The 20897-nt window shown below is 52.1% G+C and overlaps 1 protein-coding gene across 2 annotated transcripts in view; it reads left to right on the top strand.

The window, feature by feature from the left end:
- Positions 1-1672: 1672 nt before the first annotated feature.
- Positions 1673-20897, top strand: part of LOC105498859 (BICD cargo adaptor 2) — a 48606-nt gene continuing 29381 nt past the window's right edge. The window contains exon 1 of one of the 2 annotated variants that reach the window (XM_011771221.3): positions 1673-2002. In XM_011771221.3, coding sequence (XP_011769523.1) covers positions 1763-2002 — 240 coding nt within the window. In that variant the 5' untranslated portion in view covers positions 1673-1762. The remainder of the gene's footprint in view (positions 2003-20897) is intronic. The other variant, XM_011771220.3, reaches the window with a different exon arrangement.

Here is a 20897-nt window from a genome sequence, read left to right on the forward strand (position 1 = left end):
TTGCAAAGTCTTCACTCACGACACTAATTACCAAAGAAAATCCCAGCATCGATCAGAGAGATGCAAATCGACATTATGCGTCTCCCAGCTGGTGCTCTGAAAACTCAGCAACACCTCAGTGAGAGTCCTGCCAGAAACGCATCACCTCATCTCCCCATGAGCATATACCGGTGTGCACTGCACGCCTCAGAAAGGTCAATCAAAGGAGACTCAGGAAACCTGACGACTGAATGCAACTGGATCCTGGCCCAGAAAAATAATACTGAAACTCTCCGGTATGGTGTTGGGTCTTCGTGCCATTAGAGTGTGGACTGTGCATTAGATAGTGTCAGGACCCTGTGTGCTGTGATTTCTGCTGTTATGGCTTCTAATTTGGTCTTGAGAGTGACCATAAGCCAAGATAGCCACTCTCTAGGAGAACCGAATGGGTGTGGGGGCCTGGTGAGCTACAATGAGGAAGTTAAATGAAAAGGCACAGAGGAAATTTATTATTGTTAGGTCCCGGAGAGGTTAGGGACGCCTAAGGGAGGCGGACAAGCAGGTGGGGAGGGGCAGTGAGAGACGGTGGGAAGGAAGGGACTATGCCTGTGCTAGGGTCCTTGGGAATCATCCTTTAGGATTTCCCTTGGGGGCTGTGAACTGGTTAAAGAAAACACGAGGGAAGGGTGAACTCATTTGCAGTACCCCGATACTGGCCATTAGGTGCTATGGCGGTCAGCAGCTGTGGGGTGTGTTGAGCTATAGGTCAATGAAATAAGGAATAAACGGGCTATCTCACACATCACCATATACGGAGGAGAAGTGTTACCTACGCCAAGGCGAAGGGTACGACTGGCTTTCAAACAACTTAAGTCAGGCCTAAAAATAGATGCGGAGACAACAATTGTATTTACCACGTTTATGACCCTGTATTAATGGAAATGTCTTTATTTCCAAGAAATAGACCTTGAAGGACTGAGGGGCAGCGCTGAGGTTCCCGCTGGCCCCTGGGCGCCCCCTGCTGGCCCGTCCTCCTCCCGCCCCCAGACGTCTGCACAGAGCATGCGTCACACCGTCCCCAGGTTTCCAGCAGCAGCCGTTCGCCCGCGCTCTCGGATGCGCTTCTCGCTCGCGGCCGCCTGGGCTCTGTCCGCATTGTACGCCCCAGGGTCGGGAGCCCAGTCCCGCCGCCCGCACCCGCCTCCCCTGGGGCGCTCCCGGCAGCCGTCTTGCCACCCCGCGTGGCCGCCGGCTGCCAGAGGCACAGGGGAGCGCGAGGCGCGGCGGCTGAGCAGTGTCCCCGGCTCTGAGTGCTGGGAAGGCCGCGGGGCCGCGCCCACTCGACCGCCGTCCAGGGGACTGCAAGGCGCCGGTGCATCCGGCTCTGACGCTGACGGCGCGGGCCAATCATGGCCGGGGACGGGTGGGCGCGGGGCTGGACGGGCCTTGTAGTCGGTGCGCGAGCGGGACTACTGTCCCCACAGTCCCCTGGGCGACATCGGCGTCAGTGGCTGCGCCCGAGGGCCCGCCCCTCACAGGTCATGGGCCAATCATAGGCGGGGGCCGGGCGGGCGCCGGGCACGATGGATCTTGTAGTCGGAGCGCGGGCTGGACTCCAGCCCCCAGCGGGCCCCGCGCGCCGAGGGGAGGAGCCGTGCGGCGGCGCGGGCGGGCGGGCGGGCGGCCGTCGGGGCAGGGCGGCGGCAGCAGCGGCGGCGGTGGCGGCTGAGGAGGGCCCGGCCTGCGAGAGTCTCGGTGGGAGCCGGCTCGGCCCTCGGCCACCATGTCGGCGCCGTCGGAGGAGGAGGAGTACGCGCGGCTGGTGATGGAGGCGCAGCCCGAGTGGTTGCGCGCCGAGGTGAAGCGGCTGTCCCACGAGCTGGCCGAGACCACGCGTGAGAAGATCCAGGCGGCCGAGTACGGGCTGGCGGTGCTCGAGGAGAAGCACCAGCTCAAGCTGCAGTTCGAGGAACTCGAGGTGGACTATGAGGCTATCCGCGGCGAGATGGAGCAGCTCAAGGAGGTGAGCCGAGCCGCCCTGCCCCGCGACCCCCGCCCGGCGCCGGGGCCTGTGGGCGTCGTCCCTGGCACCAGGGCGGCCAAGGTCAGCTTGCCAAGCGGGGGCCGGCAGGGGTGGGCGGAGGGGGCACGGGCCCAGAGCCGGGGACCCGGGCAGTATGTGGGAGCGGGCCCGGCCTTGGCTAGCGAGCCGGTGCAGCGTCCGTTGCAGACGGCGCTAATGCAGGGGTCCGGGCGCCCTGTCGCCTCCTGCAGCTGCCCGCCTGCTTCTGTGGGGACCTGGGCGGCCCGGGCGGGGCGGGGCTTCGTAAGGGCTGATGCTCTGCGGTGGTCGCTGTTCCGGGTGTGTCTGAGCGTGGGGTGGGGTTGGGAGGGCAGTGGCTGAGCCGAGAGCTGAGGCCACGGATGCTGGTGACCCGCTGGGAGAGGCCGATGATGGGCCTGGGTCTGAGTGGCTGCGGCTCTGTCACCTTCAGACAAATCACTTCCTCTCTCTGGGCGCAGCTACTTTCGGAGCGTTTCTGCTTGTTTCATGAGTGCCTCTGAGGTGGGGAAAGGTCGTGGACAGCGGCCTAAGTGAGTAGGGGCTCGGGGTTGCACGTGGAGGTTGCCCTTGGCATGGGTCCCCCAGTACCCTTGCCCCAGGCCCAGCGCTCTGTCCTCATTGCGGGGATTGCGCTCCCACCAGCTAGCATGACTTCCCTGGCCCACTTCCTGTCCAGCCCCCCATCTCAGGCCCTTCCCCTCGCTGTGGCTGGCTGTGTTCCTCTTGGACGGAGACCTCAGTGGTCTGTGTCATTCCCACTGTGGGGAGGGGAGGTTAGACCGCCAGGCTGGTCGAGGGTCTCCAGGCGGCAGGGCAGCGGGAGACCTGGACAGTCCTTCCCCAGCTTCTCTTCTCCCCTTCCCTGACTCCATAGCGTTGTTGGCAGGAGTTGCTTTCTGGGAGGAGACACCAGGGTTTGGATCCAGGCTCTGCTCCTTGCTAGTGATGTGGCTTTGGGTAGAGGCGCTCCCTGAGCCTTAGCTTCCCCCCTCTGCAAAATGGGAGTGCAGTACTGCGTACCCAGAAAGGATTGTTGCGAGTGTCATGTATTTGGAAAGGACCGGTGTGGGGTCAGGAGTATAGCCTGGTGGTGTGCTCCCTTCCCCCACTTGGCTGTGACCTGGTGAGCCCTTGGCTCTTGGTTTCCAGGCTTATCAGCTGGCACCTCTGCTCCGAGTCAGCCCAGACAGGTGCCTAAACCATTTGCAGCCTTCCTTGCCTCCCCCTTGTCTGAGGAGACCAGTATGACCCCCCTCTGTGGAGAGGACAGATTGAATCCAAGCAGGTGTTGAAGTCAATGTGTGGGCAGAGCAGGTGCTCAGTTAGTACCAGTCAGTGGCTGACCCTGGGCCAGCAGGAACTGGTCCTTCCCCATGGCCCTCAGGACTCCAGTCTGTTGTCTGTCAACAGGTATTCTGCAATCCATGCTGCAGCGGCGCTGGAGCTACAAGAGGGGTGAGATGCGGCCGCTCTTGCAAAAGTCCTCATCTTAGGGTGGGGCGTGTGACAGGGAGGCCGGGGGCTCTGAGAATATGGAGTGGGAGTGGCCTCAGCGGGATTCTGGTCTCCCGGAGCGGGGCTCACCCTCTCCAGCAGGCTGCACTGTCTGTTCGAGCACTTTCCCCTCTGCACACAGAGAAGCAGCCCTCTTCCTCCTACCAAGTGCATCGTGAGCCGCTCCTGGGCAGCCTCTACAGTCCCTGTCTCTGTCCACAGCTTGGGTTTGGCAGTGTCCTCTGTGAGAAGGAATTGTTGCTGACCTAACTTGTCCCCACTTTGATGCCCTTCGTTTGTCAGCTCTTTGCTATTCTGACACAAATGTTTTGGCACAGTGAAGAATCTTGGCATTTTCGTGGCATGTATCTGGAGGGTGAGTCCCTAGCAGAATCGGGAAGAGAGTGTATCTGTTTCTGTGGGTGCTCTTTAGGCATCTGCTTGCCTATTGTTTTTTGTCACCACCTGGCTTCCCCATGTACTGGTCACATGGCCTTGGACAAATTACTGCTCTGTTCAGAGCCTAGTTCTCCTTTGTAAGGTGGGATAAGAATGTTTCTGCCCAAAGTCTTTAGCAGAGTCTAGAGGAATGTGCATCAGCATTTCAGTTTCAGTAAATGTCGCCAAAAAGTTTGTACCAGTTCACCCCCCATCAACAGCATGCCTATTCCTCACACCTGTGCCAACACAGGCTCTAGCTAACCTATTTAATTATGGCCAATATCATAGTTGAAAATATTATCTCTTTATTTAAAAAAAAACCACAAGATTTAAGGAGACAATAATTGTGGGTTTTTTTCTTCTCCTGTAGAGAGGTGTACCACCTTAATTCTTTAAAAAACTTTATTTCTTGAACTAAAGTGCATTTAGTTACTAACAGATTGTGCTCCAAATGGAGTTGCTTGTGCTCCTGCCCTGCATTTGTAGCTAACAGGATCGTTGAGGGAAGGATGCTGGCCTGCTGGTCTCAGTGTGTGGGTTTCTCATCAGAGCTGAGGAGGGTCTTGTGGTGGTGAATGGGAGACAGTGCCAGTCCTGTTGCCTTTCTCATGCAATGGGGGATGTGTCTGTGTCCTGCCGACATCATAGCACGGTGCTGGCTGAGGCCATGAGTGAGGAGGGTGCTCCCTGGTTGATTTTGCCTAATCATTCTGCTAGTGATTTCTGGAGTCTAACTCAATAAGAGCCATATCTGTCCCAGTTCCCACTGCACCCTTTCCCTTCCTCTCCCTGGAATGGTGGGGAAGATAATTAGATGGGCTTTGGTCAGCAACCTGGTGTTCCTGGTCCTGCATGGCCGTGGGACACTTTGCCCTGTGTTCTCAGCTGCAGCTTTAAGAGGACAGGTGGACTGGGTGCGGTGGCTCAAGCCTGTAATCCCAGCACTTTGGGAGGCCGAGACGGGTGGATCACAAGGTCAGGAGATCGAGACCATCCTGGCTAACACGGTGAAACCCCATCTCTACTAAAAAATACAAAAAACTAGCCGGGCGAGGTGGCAGGCGCCTGTAGTCCCAGCTACTCAGGAAGCTGAGGCAGGAGAATGGCGTAAACCCGGGAGGTGGAGCTTGCAGTGAGCTGAGATCCGGCCACTGTGCTCCAGCCTGGGCGACAGCGCAAGACTCCGTCTCAAAAAAAAAAAAAAAAAAAAAGAGGACAGGTGTGCTGAGGTGGCAGCTCCTGCTTCCAGGGCACAAGCAGGGACCGTAGCTAGGTGGACTGAGGCTAGGTGCCCATGTGGTCCTCATGGTCAGGGGAGGATAATGGGGGAGGTCTGGGAACAGTCTTGACTCCACCTGAGCTCAGGCTCAGAGAGGAGGTCTGGACACCCTCACTGCCTTGGTGTACCACCTCGGTGCCATAGTGCCAAGCTCTGGAGCATCATTGTCCTTGTCTGAGAGGTGCATGTGGGTGGAATTGGGTGTTGGACTGGGCACAGCACCCAACACGCAGCAAGTGCTTTGTAGGTCTTCTGCGGACAATCTCATGCCTCACTCAGGTCTCTGTCTCCTTGCTGCTGCACCTGCAGCTTCTCCCCGTTCTCGTCCTTGTCCCTGCTCAGTCTCAAGTGGCTTCCATTGCCATCTCCGTGGGGCTGCCCTAAGCATTGTCTCATGCCCCTACAGGCTGGCTTGGGACTGCCCTACCTCTCCTGTGCCCACATTCACCCTTCGTCTTAGAAGTCCCACCTGCCCTTCAAGCTTTTTGGGTGCCTCTAAAGTTCCCCTGCCTGCTGCCTTCTGCAATTGCCGAGCCCTGTTCCCAGCACCTGGGCAGCTGCAGGAAGTGGGGGCAACAGGGGGATTGGCAGAGGATCCTCCAGGAGGTTCCTCTGCAGAGTCACCGGGGGTGAGGCCCAGCCTCCTTGATTGTTTGCTTCCAGAACAGGAAAAGTCCTGGTCTTGGTTAAAGCAAGTGTGGGATTCTCCCATTCCTCTGATAACCCCTGAGAACATCCTTGTGTCCGTTTCTGAACAGAAGGCTGTTGGGAGCAGGGAGGCTCTGGGAGACCCAAGGGCCTTTCAGGGGGCTGGGTGGTGGCAGTTGGTATGAAGAAGCCTGGCGTGGGTGGGAGCTGGGGCCCTGTGAATCCTTGAAGCACAGATGGGTCTGACAGTTGCAGCGAGGCAGCTATAGGCATCCAAAGATGATGACCCTGTGGCCACACTGTTGTCACTTAATTGTTGGGCAACTCTCTGCCCCCCGGGCCTCTCTTTCCCACTTTTAGAATGTGGGGCAGGGGATCATGAAGGAATATTTAGGGACCCTTACACTTTTAAAAATGTCTGAAACTCCCACATCGAGCCCTGTTGCTATTTCTTCCTGCAGGGCCTGGCGACTGGGCACTTGTATATCTCAGTCATCCTGGGACCTGGCCAGGGAGTCTGCCCAGCCCTAGGCATGCGGATGGTGTGCTTCAGGCCAGCCCTGCCAGCATGTGGAGGCGTGGACCTGGCACCCTCCACGGGATTCGAGGCAGGCACAGCTGTGATGGAGCAGCTCGTCTTTGGGGACGCCAAGCGAGCATGCTTTGTGGCTTAGCAGGTGGATCCGGAGGAAAGCCAGGCCTAGTACTGGGAGCCTCTGGGCCCCTGGGGGTGCCTGGCACCACCTGAGTAGGACCGACTATATGATGTCTGTCCCTGTGGACTCCATACTGACTCCACAGTGGGAGTCTGGGCCCTGCCTGGTCTCCCAGGAGCTTGCGGCCCTAGATGAGCCGCTGCCTGGGCCATAATGGGTTAATAATGATGCTGCTTACCTTGGCCCAGTGCTCTGTGAGCCCCGAAGGTCGGGGAGGGGTGTCCCTGTGCCCTTGTGTCTGAACATCCTGCCTAGGTCCATATAGGATTTCTGCTAGGTCTCCCCTGTCACTTAGGGACCACAGTCCCTTCCTTTGAGGGAGGAGATCAGTTTCTTTGTCAGTTTTGGGCATCCCCCAGTCAGTCAGACCTGCTTCCCCATGCACGTGGACCAGATGAAACTGTCACACACATCGGGGGTAAGAAAGATTTGGTTTCTTCTCAGACAGTACACCAGCTGTTTGAGGTGGTGGTGGCTGGTAGCCAGGGCTGGCCAGGACTATGCAGGCTTTGACAGGTAAAGCATTGGCCCTAGACCCTGTGTTGTCCAGTGTTCAGAGTGTGGCCCCTGAAGCTGAACTCCGGAGCAGGAGAGGGCCCAATGTGGCTGCCTAGCTGCCACCTTGGGCTCAAACCCTGCTGTCCCAAGCTGGGCTCTGCTCTGCTCTGGGAGGTGGATGGAGAGATGGGGACTGAGTGGCAAGCAGGCACCCCTTGCCACCCTCAGGGCATCGCAGGCCAGGGTTAGGGTTAGGGTTAGGGTTAGGGTTAGGGTTAGGAGGAAGCCACTGGGGGCCCAGCTTCTTTTGTAGAAGCTACTGTGTTTTAAAAATCATGCGTTTGCTTTAAGAACAGCAGAAAGTGGAGAGAACAGTGTCAATAGGACCTGTGTAGATGGTGCAGGACAAATGTAGGGAGCACTGAGCATTTCTCCCTGCCAGCTCTTCTTCCCTTGTGAGTGTGTGATGTGTACAAGACACCATCAAACAGGGGAAAGACTTTGTGTGTCTGTAATAGTTGTTTTTTATTAAAGATAGTTTGTTGCTACTCTGAGAGAAAAGCAGGTTTAATTCAAATGAATAAAGACAGGAAGGTTTCTGTGGATCCGGAGCTTCTGTGGCACTTCTAGCTCATGCTGTTGTGTTATTATATGAAAAAATTGTCATGGTTTGCTTTTTATAGTTGGCTTTTAAATTTATTATTATTTTTTTTTTTATTTTTATTTTTTGATAGAGACAGGGTGTCACTATGTTGCCCAGGCTGGTCTTGAACTCCTGGGCTCGAGCAGTTCTCCTGCCTTGGCCTCCCAAAGTGTTGGGATTAGAGATGTGAGCTACCACACCTCATCTATGGTTTGCTTTTTTTTTTGAGACGGAGTCTTGCTCTGTTGCCCAGGCTGGAGTACAGTAGCTCAATCTCGGCTCACTGTAACCTCCGCTTCCCGGGTTCAAGCGATTCTCATGCCTCAGCCTCCTGAGTAGCTGGGATTACAGGCGTGTGCCACTACACCTGGCTAATTTTTGTATTTTTAGTAGAGACGGGGTTTCTCCATGTTAGCCAGGCTGGTCTCAAACTCCTGACCTCAGGTGATCTGCCTGCCCCAGCCTCCCAAAGTGCTGGGATTACAGGCGTGAGCCACCGCACCTGGCCGTTTACTCGTTATTTATATATTATTATTATTATTATTATTATTATTAGAGACAGAGTCTAGCTCTGTTGCCCAGCATGGAGTGCAGTGGCGTGATCTCGGCTCACTGCAAACTCTGCCTCCCGGGTTCAAGCAATTCTCCTGCCTTAGCCTCCCAAGTAGCTGGAATTACAGGCATCCGCTACCGTGCCTGGCTAATTTTTGTATTTTTAGTAGAGACGAGGTTTCACCACGTTGGTCAGGCTGGTCTCAAACTCCTGACCTCAGATGATCCTTTCACTTTGGCCTCCCAAAGTGCTGGGATTACAGGCGTGAGCCACCGCACCTGGCCTTTACTCATTTTTTAAAGCCACCTTCTTTGTTGGACGTTTTAGACATAACCAAAGGTGGAGAGAATAATACGGTGAGTCCACGTGTGCTCCTGCCCTGTACCTGCAGTTTGCAGTTGTGGCCAGTCTTATTTCTTTACTGCAGTTCATCTTGTGTGGCTGTTTCTGTAAGTATATCCGTTGTTTTGCTAAGAAAATAGAATATTTTCTTTTTTTTTTTTTTTTTTCAAGAGGGAGTCTCGCTCTGTCGTCCAGGCTGGATTGCAGTGGCTGGATCTCGGCTCACTGCAAGCTCCGCCTCCCGGGTTCACATCATTCTCCTGCCTCAGCTTCCCGAGTAGCTGGGACTACAGGCGCCCGCCACCTCACCCGGCTAATTAGAATCTTTTCTTATAAAACTTAACCATTGTTGAATTTTCACACCTAAGAAACTAACAAAAATTCTTTAGTGTCATCTGTTGTCCAGTCAGTGTTTGGACTTCCCCAGTTTGGCTCATAAATTTCATTTTACAGTTGCTTTGTTTGCTTCAGAAGCCAGGCAGGATCTGCAGGTTGCATTTGGTTGAAGGCCTTGTCATTTTTTTTGTTTGTCTGGAGACAGCCTTGCTCTGTTTCCTGGGCTGGAGTGCAGTGGCGTGATCTTGGCTCAATGCGATCTCTGCCTCCTGAGTTCAAGCAATTCTCCTACCTCAGCCTCCCAAATAGTTGGGACTATAGGCGCACGCTGCCACACTCAGCTAATTTTTTGTATTTTAGTAGAGATGGGGTTTTACCATGTTGCCCAGGCTGGTCTCGAACTCCTGAGTTCAGGCAGTCAGTCCACCTCTGCCCAGCAAGCTGCTAGGATTACAGGCCTTGTCACTTTAAAGACAGCGCCATGTGTGGCCTGTCCTGTCCCCTTTCATACTGTGCTGGCATTAGCCCCCGCTATTCTATTCTCATGCTGTGGAGGGTGCCGGTAGGCGGAGATTCCCACTTTATCTGTCCCTGCCATACACTTTACCCTTGTCTTTCTCTTTTATTTACAGACGTATGTGTCTTTAAGCCATTGAACATGTATAAAAGTGTGCTGCCGGCTGGACGCGGTGGCTCACGCCTGTAATCCCAGCACTTTGGGAGGCTGAGGTGGGCGGATCATGAGGTCGGGAGATCGAGACCATCCTGGCTAAAACGGTGAAACCCCATCTCTACTAAAAATACAAAAAAATTTGCTGGGCATGGTGGCGGGTGCCTGTAGTCCCAGCTACTCGGGAGACTGAGTCAGGAGAATGGCGTGAACCCAGAAGGTGGAGCCTGAGGTGAGCCGAGATCGTACCACTGTACTCCAGCCTGGGCAACAGAGCGAGACTCTGTCTCAAAAAATAAAATAAAAACTGTGCTGCCTTTTAATCATTATTTTTTAAAAATGAACTACTTAGAAAATTTTTAGTTTTATAGAAAAATTTCTTTTTTTTTGTTTTTGTTTTTGTTTGTTTTTGAGACGGAGTCTCGCTCTGTCGCCCGGGCTGGAGTGCAGTGGCCAGATCTCAGCTCACTGCAAGCTCCGCCCCCCGGGTTTACGCCATTCTCCTGCCTCAGCCTCCCGAGTAGCTGGGACTACAGGCGCCTGCCAACTCACCCGGCTAGTTTTTTGTATTTTTTAGTAGAGACGGGGTTTCACCGTGTTAGCCAGGATGGTCTCGATCTCCTGACCTCGTGATCCACCCGTCTCGGCCTCCCAAAGTGCTGGGATTACAGAAAAATTTCAAAAATAGTACAGAGTTCCTGTATACCCCACACCCAACTGCCCCCTTATTATTATAACATTGTACATTAGTGTGGTATATTTGTTACAATGGATGAACCAATATCACGGCATTATTATGAATACTTTATTCAGATTGCCTTAGTTTTTACCTGATGTCCTTTTTCTGTCACAAGTATTGTCTCGGATATCACATTACATGTAGTTGTCGTGTCTCCTTAGGCTCCAGTTGACTGATAGTTTCTCAGACCTTCCCTGTTTTTGATGACCTTGACAGTTTTCAGGAAGATTGGTCAGGTGTTTAGTAGAGTGTTTTTCCCTCGGAATTTGTCTGATGTTTTTTCTCATGGTTGGATTGGGATTATCGGTTTGGGGGAAGAAGATCACAGAAGTAAATGCCCTTCTCATCACATATCAAGAGTGTGTATTGTCAACATGACCTGTCACTGCTGCTGTTGACCTTGATCACTTGACCGCCACTGTAAAGTTATTCTTTCTCTTCCTGTCCCTGCTGTATTCTTGGGAAGGAAATTACTGTGCATAGCCCACACTTGAGTAGGGAGTTTGCTCCACCTCTTTGAGGGCAGGGTGATATCTACATAAATTATTTGCAATTTTTTTTGCGTGGGAGACTTTTCCCTCCCTCCCACTCTTGTTTATTTTATCAATGTAGACTCATGAAAGTTTATTTTATTTATTTTTTGTGAGACAGAGTCTCACTCTGTCGCCCAGGCTGGAGTGCAGTGGTGTGATCGTGACTCACTGCAGCTTTTGTCCTCCTGGGCTCAAATGATCTTTCCACCTCAGTCTCCCCAACAGCCAAGACTATAGGCATATGCCACCACCCCTAGCTGATTTTTTAATTTTTTTAGTAGGTACAGGATCTCACTATGTTGCCCAGACTCATCTTCAACTCCTTGGCTCATGTACTTCTCCTGTCTTGGCCTTCCAAAGTGCTGGGATTGCAGGCATGAGCCACTGTGCCCAGCCCATAAAAGTTTATTTTGTTATTTGGGTTATAATCCAGCATTACCTCATTTTGTTGCTCAAGTTGCTCCAGCTTTGGCTCTTGAGAGCTCTTTCAGATGTCTTAGACCCCCTTTAATATACCACATCGTGGTGCTTCTTCTTTTTTTTTTTTTTTTTAAGTGCTTCCTTTCTTTCTGGCACTACAAGATGTTGCAGACTTATCTGTTTCCTGCCTCAGTCCTAGAATCAGCTATTTACCCCAAGAAGCCCTGGTTTCTTTAGTTGAGAAAGATGTTAGAAACCAAGATCTGGTTGCTAGGTGTGCTCATTGCTATTAGGGTGTCTTTGATTTAAGGCCTGTCAGCTACAGAACAAGGAAATTGTTTTGAAAATGCAGTTAGTGGCCGGGCGCAGTGATTCATGCCTGTAATCCCAGCACTTTGGGAGGCCAAGGTGGGCGGATCACCTGAGGTCAGGAGTTCGAGACCAGCCTGACCAACATGGCGAAACCTCGTCTCTACTAAAAATACAAAAATTAGCTGGGTGTGGTGGTGGGCCCCTTTAATCCCAGCTACCCGGAAGGCTGAGGCAGGAGAATCACTTCAACCCAGGAGACGGAGGTTGCAGTGAGCCGAGATCACATCATTACACTCCAGCCTGGGCAACAGGAGCAAAACTCCATCTCAAAAGAAAAAAATGCAGTTAGTGTATACTAACACCATGTATATACACATGTCAGTAAATATACCTATATGTATATTTAGTTCACCATGAGTTCATGCTGATGTAATGAACTCTAATCCATTACCACATGGATCGTTCTTACCATCTTCCCTTGCTTATCTGTAACCTCCCACTCCCAACAGTGAGACACCTGGCTCCCACCATCCACCATCCAGTAACTTAATTGTTTCATTCCAGTTCACATGTACAGCGGTAACAGAACTGTTAACCTGGGTCCCCATGGAAAACAATTTTATCAACTACAGTGCTTTTATATACTTCTTTTGCCTTTAGTCTTATAGACTCTACTTATTTCCAAAGTTACTTAAGTTAGGGCTGGGCTCAGTGGCTCACACCTGTAATCCCAGCACTTTGGGAGGCCAAGGAGGACCAATTGCCTGAGATCAGAGGTTCAAGACCAGCCTGGTCAACATGGCGAAAACCTGTCTCTACTAAAAATGCAAAAATTGGGCGTCCGCAGTCCCAGTTACCTGGGGGAGGCTGAGGCAGGAGAATCGCTTGAACCCAGGAGGCCGAGGTTGCAGTGAGCCGAGATTGCACCATGCACTCCAACCTGGAAGACAGAGACTTGTCTCAAAAAAAACAAACAACAACAACAACAACAAAAAAAACCAACCACGTGGCCAACATGGTGAAACCCTGTCTACTAAAAAAAAACAAAAATTAGCCAGGCTTGGTGGTGTGTGCCTGTAGTCCCACCTACTTGGGAGGCTGAGGCAGGAGAATTGCTTGAACCCAAGAGGCAGAGGTTGCAGTGAGCTGAGATCTCGCCACTGCACTCCAGGCTGGTTGACAGAGCGAGACTGTTTCAAAAAAACAAATTAAGAAAAAAAAGAGTTGCTTAAGTTAGTGCTTTATTCTCCCATCCCCTTCAGTGAGGTTGTTTGATACATTTGTAATACAATTAGATTATTTTGTTACATTCTACATTCCAGTCCAGGATCCCTTGATCTCCCAAATGATTTTGTAAAACAGTTCACGTACTAATATATTAAGGTTCACTGTTTGTTTTTATAAATACAGTGGCGTTTATCTACCATTACAGGATCATACAGAACAGTTTTACTGCCTTAAAAAAAAAAAACAACCCTATGCTTCACCTGTTTAAATCCACCCCCATCAACCTCTGGCAACCACTGATCTTCTTAACACATCATATGGTTTTGCCTTTTCCAGAATGTCACATAATTGGAATTATACTGTATGTGGCCCTTTTCAGACTGGCTTCTTTCACTTAGCATTATGCACTTAAGATTTATCCATTTTTTTAGTGGCTTGACTGCTCTTTTTTTCTTCTTAAGTCATAATAATATTATCTGGGTGAACCACAGTGTATCTGTTCACCTACGGAAAGACATCTTAGTTGCTTCTGCTTTTTGGCAAATATGAATAAAGCTGCTTTAAACATTCACATACAAGTTCTAATGTAGACCTAAGTTTTCAAACCATTTGGGTAAATACCTGAAGAGTCTGATCGCTGGATTTTATGATAAGACTGTATTTAGCTTTATGAGAAACTGCTAGACTCTTCCAAATGTGAATACCATTTTCTGTTTCCACCAGCACTGAACAAGAGTTCCCTCTCCTCAGGCTGCACCCTCATAGTTCGTCCTGTGGTGGGAAGAACTCTGGGGATTGCAAGGAGATTGCAAGGCGTAAGAGTCTCCTGCCACTTGCTGATTGTGAACCTTGCTGGCGTCTCTTTCTAAAACAGTACTAATAAGGTGAAGAAGTGTGATGAGGGTTAGAGATGAAGTGAGGAGAAAACCCGGGCTACAGCCATGCTCTCCTGTGGTTTTCAACCCAGCCTGGCCCAGGCTGCTGTGCCCACTGTGCCATCCGCCCCTCACTTGGAACAGATGTGGTCTGGACAGCTGCCTGGCAGGGCCCCCAAGCTGTCCCCTCCTGCCCTGACTACAAGCTGTTGAATGGAGATTTGTGTCAGGGCAGCCAGCTGCCATGGAAGATGAGGGCTGGTCCCCAGGCCCCAGGACTGGCTTCTGTGTCCTTGGGCGGGGGAGCCAGGGTCTGTGGGGACCTTTGCCAGCCCTGGGCGCAGCTGGCCAGAAGCCTGTCTGCTGACACTGGGGCAATTAGGGTGTAATCTTCTCTAAATGGCACCCAATTCTGGCTAAATCCCTCCTGCCCAGGGATGAATTCCCAGTTTTCTAAAAGCAGCTTAGCATTTGGACATTGCCCAGGGCAGCTGGGGTTCGCGGTTGGCGATGGGATGGCTGCTTCCGATTGATGTGGGCCTTACAGAGGAGGGGCCGTGGGTAGGCAGAGGCTGGTGACAAGCGCCACAGCCCTACAGTGTTCCCTGTGTGGGTGCCTCTCAGCCCTCAGTCCTAGCGATCCCCACATCCACAAGTGTAAGTACTCCTTGGGGAAATGCAGTTCCAAAGCCACACAGTGGGAAGGGTGGGCCAGCACCCCTCAGCCTCCTGTGGTGTGAGGGACAGATGGGTCTGCAGAGGGGCTTGGGCCTGGGCTGGTCCTGCGGTGCCCAGCCTGATGGATATAGGCTGGCAGAGGTGGGTGGGTGCTGTCTCCTGGCCTGGAGGCCCCACTCTCTCTTCCTGACCTGGACCCCAGTCCCCAAGAGGCACCACCCTCTCTTGTAGGGACTCCTGCATCTTTCCCAGGCTCCTGCTTGAGTGTTCCTGGGCCTCCTTCTTCCTCCCTGTCTACCTGCCAGGTGAGGCTGTCTGAGTTCCTCAGGGACCACCTCTACCTCCTGCCCCCACTCCTGTTACCCCCTTCCCCCTCCGTGTACCACTTCCTCTGGGAACCATCCTGCTGCAAAGAAGAAAAATGGATTTTGGAGTAAGAAACCTTATGGTGCCACTCAGATGAATCATCTCACCTTGTTGATCCTCTCAGTTTGTTCACCCGTGAAAGGGAGCGATAAAGGTTTTTACTTTGCAGGGCTTGTGTGAAGACACATGATTCACACTCACCTCTGTCCGCTCCTGGGGGCCCTGGACCCCACATCCTTTGTTGCCCGTGTCTGCTTAGGGAAGTACCTTTTGAGTAAAGAGAGGAGGAAGTTGGTTTGGTGATGGTGGTGGGCGTTCCTGGAGCATCCCCACCCAGCTGGGGGTGGGTGGGAAGAGCTGGCTGAGGGGTGGTGAGGTGGGGTCTCCCACATAACACCCATGGGATCCCATTGGGTGGGTCGTTGGGTCTGTGAGGGACCCAGGTAGTCAACAGGTCTAGTTCTGGCTTCTTAGCTGACTTGGGTTCCAGTAGAAGCATGTGGAGCTGGCTAGTTTGCTTGCACCCCAGGGTCACTGGGGGACTTTCAAAAATTCTAAAGCTCAGGGGCCACACTCAGACCTATGAAATCAGTCACAGGAGTGTTTACACTTCCAGAATGATCGCAGGGGAAAGATGCATGTGGGAGCACCATCCTGTCATTGCAGTTTACACCCGGGAGTCTGAATCCTCCCTGCTCTGCATGTCGTGTGTGATTCAGCCCTGGAGGGGGTACAGCCCCTCAAGTGGAGAACTTGGGGTGCCTCCTTGACCCTCTCTGGAGTGTGCATGAGCAAAGGGAAGACCCAGGGCAGGGGCGAGCCTGGGAGCCATTCCTGCCGCTGAGTCCCTGGGGTGTGTCCCCTCCACTGGCTGGAGAGAGAGGGTCAAAGAGGAGATGCCCCAGAAGAACCTCCAAGGCCTGCCCACCCTGTACCCCTGGAATTCCCTGCAGTCCTTGCCTCACTGAGCCACATCCAGCGCCTCTCTGCCCTCTCAGCACGCTAGCATCCGGCTATTCCCTGGACCTGCCGTGCTGTCTACCCACTTCTGGTGTGGGGCCTGTCACCTCCCAGCTGTGTCCGTAGGTCCCCCCGTCTGTCCTTCATTCATGCCACAGATGCTTCCTGAGCCTTGCCACTTGCTGGGCATGGGCTCCTCACTCCGCTCCTGCACTCGCTAAGGAGGTGCAGATGTGTGGTAGACGTGGGTGTCCACCTGTCCACAAGGACAGGCCTGAACCCTTCCCGTGTGAGAAGCCTTGCCGCACCCACACTGTGTGTGTATCTGGATGGTCGGCCCGGCCTCCTGCCTGACCTGTTTCTCAGCATCTGGGAGCTAAAGTGATGGGGGTGCTGGCTGAAGCGAGGGTAGTGTTGGGATGGGGGGAATTCTGCTGTCCTGGGACAGCTGCTGGACTTTCCCATCCTGCCCAGTGGGTCTGGCCCTCCCTGCTGACTCCCTGCTGACCCCACTGTCCTGAGCCATGCCCCTGGAGCTGTTTCATGTGTGGCTATGAAAGAGTTGGAGGTCAGGACCTCACCCAGGAGCCTGGCGGGGACTTTGGAAGAAAGCATACAGGCATGCAGACCCACTTCCCAGCGTAGCCAGGGGCCTGGGCAAAGGGCTTCTCCACAGAGCTGCCCAGCCTCCCGCACTAGGCCAAGATGCCAGGGGTCAGCACCTAGGAGGGGTCAGGCCTGAGGCTGCTGTTGGTGGTGGGGCAGGTGGTGGACAAGTCCATTCACTCTCTTGGCCCCCAGCGACATACTGGCTCTGAGATTTGGCCTACTGGGGACCCACCAGGGAAGTCATCCAGAAGGTCTGTCTGTGTGGGAGCTTGGCAGCACCACCAAACTGGTGGCCTTTCTCCAGAAGCTGCTGGGAGACCCCCGCCACCCACCTTCCACGTTGGTGTGGTTCACTGTGAGGCAGGGCTGAGCCCCATTTTAGTCCAGGCTGCATTTTTTAGGGTGGCCTTTGACCTCAACAGGCAGACATTTCCAGAGCAGCTCTGGCTGCTGACTAGATGATTGTTTTGTGCAGCTCTCAGTTTTAAATTGAGGTATGATTTGCCTGTAAGACCACATGCGGTTGTGCAGTTGCGTGCTCATGTGTGGCTGCCCCATGGTGCAGGTTACCCTGAAGTGCTCAGACCCTTCCTGTCCACCCAGCAGTGCACTGCCTGCCTTCTACAGCGATTAGCTTTCTTCGTAGTTGGTGCATGGCCCTTTGGGTCTGGCTTCTCTAAGAGCCATCACGACGGTTACTTGCATGAGGAGTGAGTTTTCCGGCTGCTGAGCATCATCCACTGTGTCATTGCACCAGAGTTACTGCCTTCCACCTATTGTTGGGCGCTGGGTGTTGTGAATGCACCATACTTGGTGTGGACATGTGGCATGTGCTTCCCTATTTCTTTGGAGACCATGCGGTGTCTCACTTTATCACCCAGGCTGGAGTGCAGTGGCGTGATCTTGGCTCACTGCAACCTCTGCCTCCCGGGTTCACACCATTCTCCCTGCCTCAGCCTCCTGAATGGTTGGAATCACAGGCGCCCGCCACCACACCCAGCTAATTTTTGTATTATTTAGTAGAGACAGGGTTTTGCCATGTTGGCCAGGCTGGTCTTAAACTCCTGACCTCAAGTGATCTGCCCACCTCGGCCTCCCAAAGTGCTGGGATTACAGGCGTGAACCATCACACCTGGCCAGTGCTTCCATCTTTCTTGGGTGGTACCTGCAGCAAGCCCCTCTCCCCTCTGTGTTCACATGTCAACACATCCCAGCAGGAAGGCTAGTCCTTTTACTCATGCTTTGCTACCTCAGGTAACCTGCTTCTAGGGAGGGAGGGACCGTGTGTCCGGAAGGAAATGATCTCCATAAATTGTGGGAGGTGGGGCCCAGGGACCACTATGACTGGCTTCAGCCAGATCTCAAGTGTCAGGCAGTCCCCACAGTGAGCCCAAGCTTTCTGGGTTCCAGGCCAAGACCAGGAAGGACTGAGTCCCAGATGTTCATGCACCTAGGAATGGGAGTTTCCAGTTCTCCAGGTGATTCTGAGGAGCAAGCAGGGTTGGGGAACTGATCAGACAGTTGAGCACTGTGGGCCGGGGTCCAGGCCCAGGCCCAGGCCCAGCCACTTCTGGATTATCAGCCTCCTCTTTCTTGCTTTCTCTTCAGACCCTCTTGGGGAACCGTTTATGGAGATATGTGTTCTCAGAGTTCAGTTTCTCACTTGTGAGAGGAGCTAATACCTCCTGTGAGAGAAGCTAATGAGCTTACGTTGGTACAAACTGTGAAGTGCAGTGGTGCCTTGGGGTTATTGCCCTCCTCCCCTGGGCACCCAGAGTCCTCTTGTCTGTTAACAACTGTGTTGTCCTCTGTCTTCCTCCCTCTGGGCCCACATCAGAGCTGGAGAGGTGCTGACGGCAGCCCAAGGCTGGGAAGACATCTGGACAGAGCAGGGCCAGTGAAGATGCCTCAGGACAGGGGACCCCCCCTCCCCTGTCCCCACCCTTAGTTAGGTGGATCCCCTTCTCCCGTCGCCACACTGCCTCTACCCTGTCTTGGATCTGGGTCATTACTGGGCTGAACAGTAGGCAGAGGTTCTAGCTCATCTCACATCCATCTCCCAACTATACCTCCCTCCTGGCCCTGGAGCCCTCCATCCCCCATCCCAGTGTGCCCTGTGACTCTGTTTCTGCTGGTGTTTATAGCTGCTGTAAGTTGTTTTCCCAAATTGCTAGCAAGGCTGTACATCTGTTTGTGCGGTGATCTGAAGCATCTGGCCATGTGTAAATCTGAAGTCCATTTCTTGCCACCATTTCCTGACCTGATCCTTTGTTCTTGTATCAGGTTTTTGCTGAAGTTCATTTATGAAAATTTGATCTTTCGTCTTGTTTCTGTTACTCTCTATTTCATGAATAACAAGTAATTTAACTCCCTGTGATATGTTTGGTTTGGGGTTTTATTAATCTTTTAAACTAGAATTACATATAGTAAAATGTATAGATTTTAAGTGCACGTGTGTATGTTGGCAAATACATCATCCCTTGGGTACATTTGATATTCTGCAGCTTTTCTTTTTCTTTTTTTGCTTTTGATATGGAGTCTTGCTCTGTCGCCCACGCTGGAGTGCAGTGGCGCAATCTCGGCTCACTGCAAGCTCCGCCTCCTGGGTTCATGCTATTGTCCTGCCTCAGCCTCCTGAGTAGCTGGGACTGCAGGCACCCACCACCATGCCCGGCTAATTTTTTGTATTTTTTTTGTAGAGACGGGGTTTCACTGTGTTAGCCAGGATGGTCTCGATCTCCTGACCTTGTGATCTGCCCGCCTTGGCCTCCCAGAGTGCTGGGATTACAGGCGTGAGCCACCGCGCCCGGCATCTTTTCTTTTTAATGCCCAGTAGTAATAGTAGCTAAGGCCCTGAGCTCATCTCGCGAGTGCTATGCATTCGGATAGCGTTTCAGATACTGTGTGCTTATTGCTGGGTTGCTTCAGGATTTTTTTTAATAGGTTGATTCTATTTCATTATTGTATTTCAGAGATCATTTTGTTTCTCCTTTTTTTAAATCAAGATATAATTTATTTTTAAACCCTATTCATAATGCTTTTGATAGTTTTCATATTTCACTAATTTTTAATAAAAATAAACATTTACTGGAGCGTAAGGTAAATATGGAAACTATAAAAATCATAATTGTATAGTTTGACAAATTATCAAAGTAAGTGCACCCATGTAGCTACCAGCAGATCAAGAAGTTGCATGTTACAGCTTCCCAGAACTGCTGTCTGAGCCCTGTCAAGGTGTGATCATTCTGGCTTTTGACAGCAGAGATGATATCTCCCCTGGTTTGGACATCTGATAGAGGGAGCTGCACTGTACTTTTTTGTGTGTTCCCTCAGTATTGTGAGACTGATCCTCATTGCTGCTTGTATTTGTAGGTTATTGGCACTCATTGCTACATGGGATTCGTTTGTGTGGACATACCACACCTTCCTCACCCACTGTCAGGTGGAGCGGCCTTAGGGTTGTTTTCAGCTGTCAGAACACTCATGGGGTGGCCGATGCCTGTTTCTGCTGGATGGACTGGCTAGGGTGACACAGGGCAGGCTTTCTTCTAGAGGAGCACAGGAGTGTGTGGCAAGCCCCTGTCCTCTCCATCCTCACCGCAGGCACTTGATGTGTTATTAATTTACATACTAGCCATTCTGATCAGCATGTCACAGTAGCTCTTTCTGGTGGTAAGTTGCATTCCCCATGTACGTTTTCCTGTGTTTACTGGCCGTTTGGAGAGCCTCTTTTGTAAAGAGCCTCTTCAAGACCTTCTTCCAGTGTTCTTATTGGGTGTCTGCCTTTTTCTTATGTATGTGTAGGAGATCTTTATATATTCAGGATATGAAGCCCTTTGCCATCAGGCAGTAGTTCTGACCCAGTGATGCAGCAGAAAGACCCAGCATGGAGCAGGCAGAGATGGCTGTCTTCCATCTGTGTCTCTGCCTTGTCACAACCTTGGCCTCTTGGAGCCTTAGTTTCTTCCTCCATGAAATGGGAACACAGATTCTCCTGAGAACTTTGAGATAGGCATTAAGTGAAATAATATACTTAAGGAGACTTACAGAGTGGTGGCTATTGTTGTTACTAATACTTTTTTTAATAAAATGGAAAGAGGCTGAGCATGGTGTCTTGTGCCTATAATCCCAACACTTTTGGAGGCCAAAGTAGGAGGTTCACTTGAACCCGGGAGTTCAAGACTAGCATGGGCAACATAGTGAGACCCCATCTCGAAAAAAAAAGCTGGCATGGTGGCACGTGCCTGTGGTTCCAGCCACTCAGGAGGCTGAGGCAGAAGGATTGCTTGGGCCCAGGAGGTCAAGGCTGAAGGGAGCTATGATCTCACCACTACACTCCAGTCTGGGTGACAGAGCGAGACCCTGTCTTCCAAAGAAAGAAAATAGGAAGAGCTCTCATACCCACTGGGATGGTTGTGACCAAAAAATAGACAGTAAGAAGTCCTGGAGAGGATGTGGCAAAATTGGAATCCTCCTGTGTTGCTAGTGGGAACATAAAATGGGATAGCCCTTGT

This window comes from Macaca nemestrina, chromosome 14 (genome assembly GCF_043159975.1).
Source record: "Macaca nemestrina isolate mMacNem1 chromosome 14, mMacNem.hap1, whole genome shotgun sequence".
Lineage (NCBI taxonomy): Eukaryota > Metazoa > Chordata > Mammalia > Primates > Cercopithecidae > Macaca > Macaca nemestrina.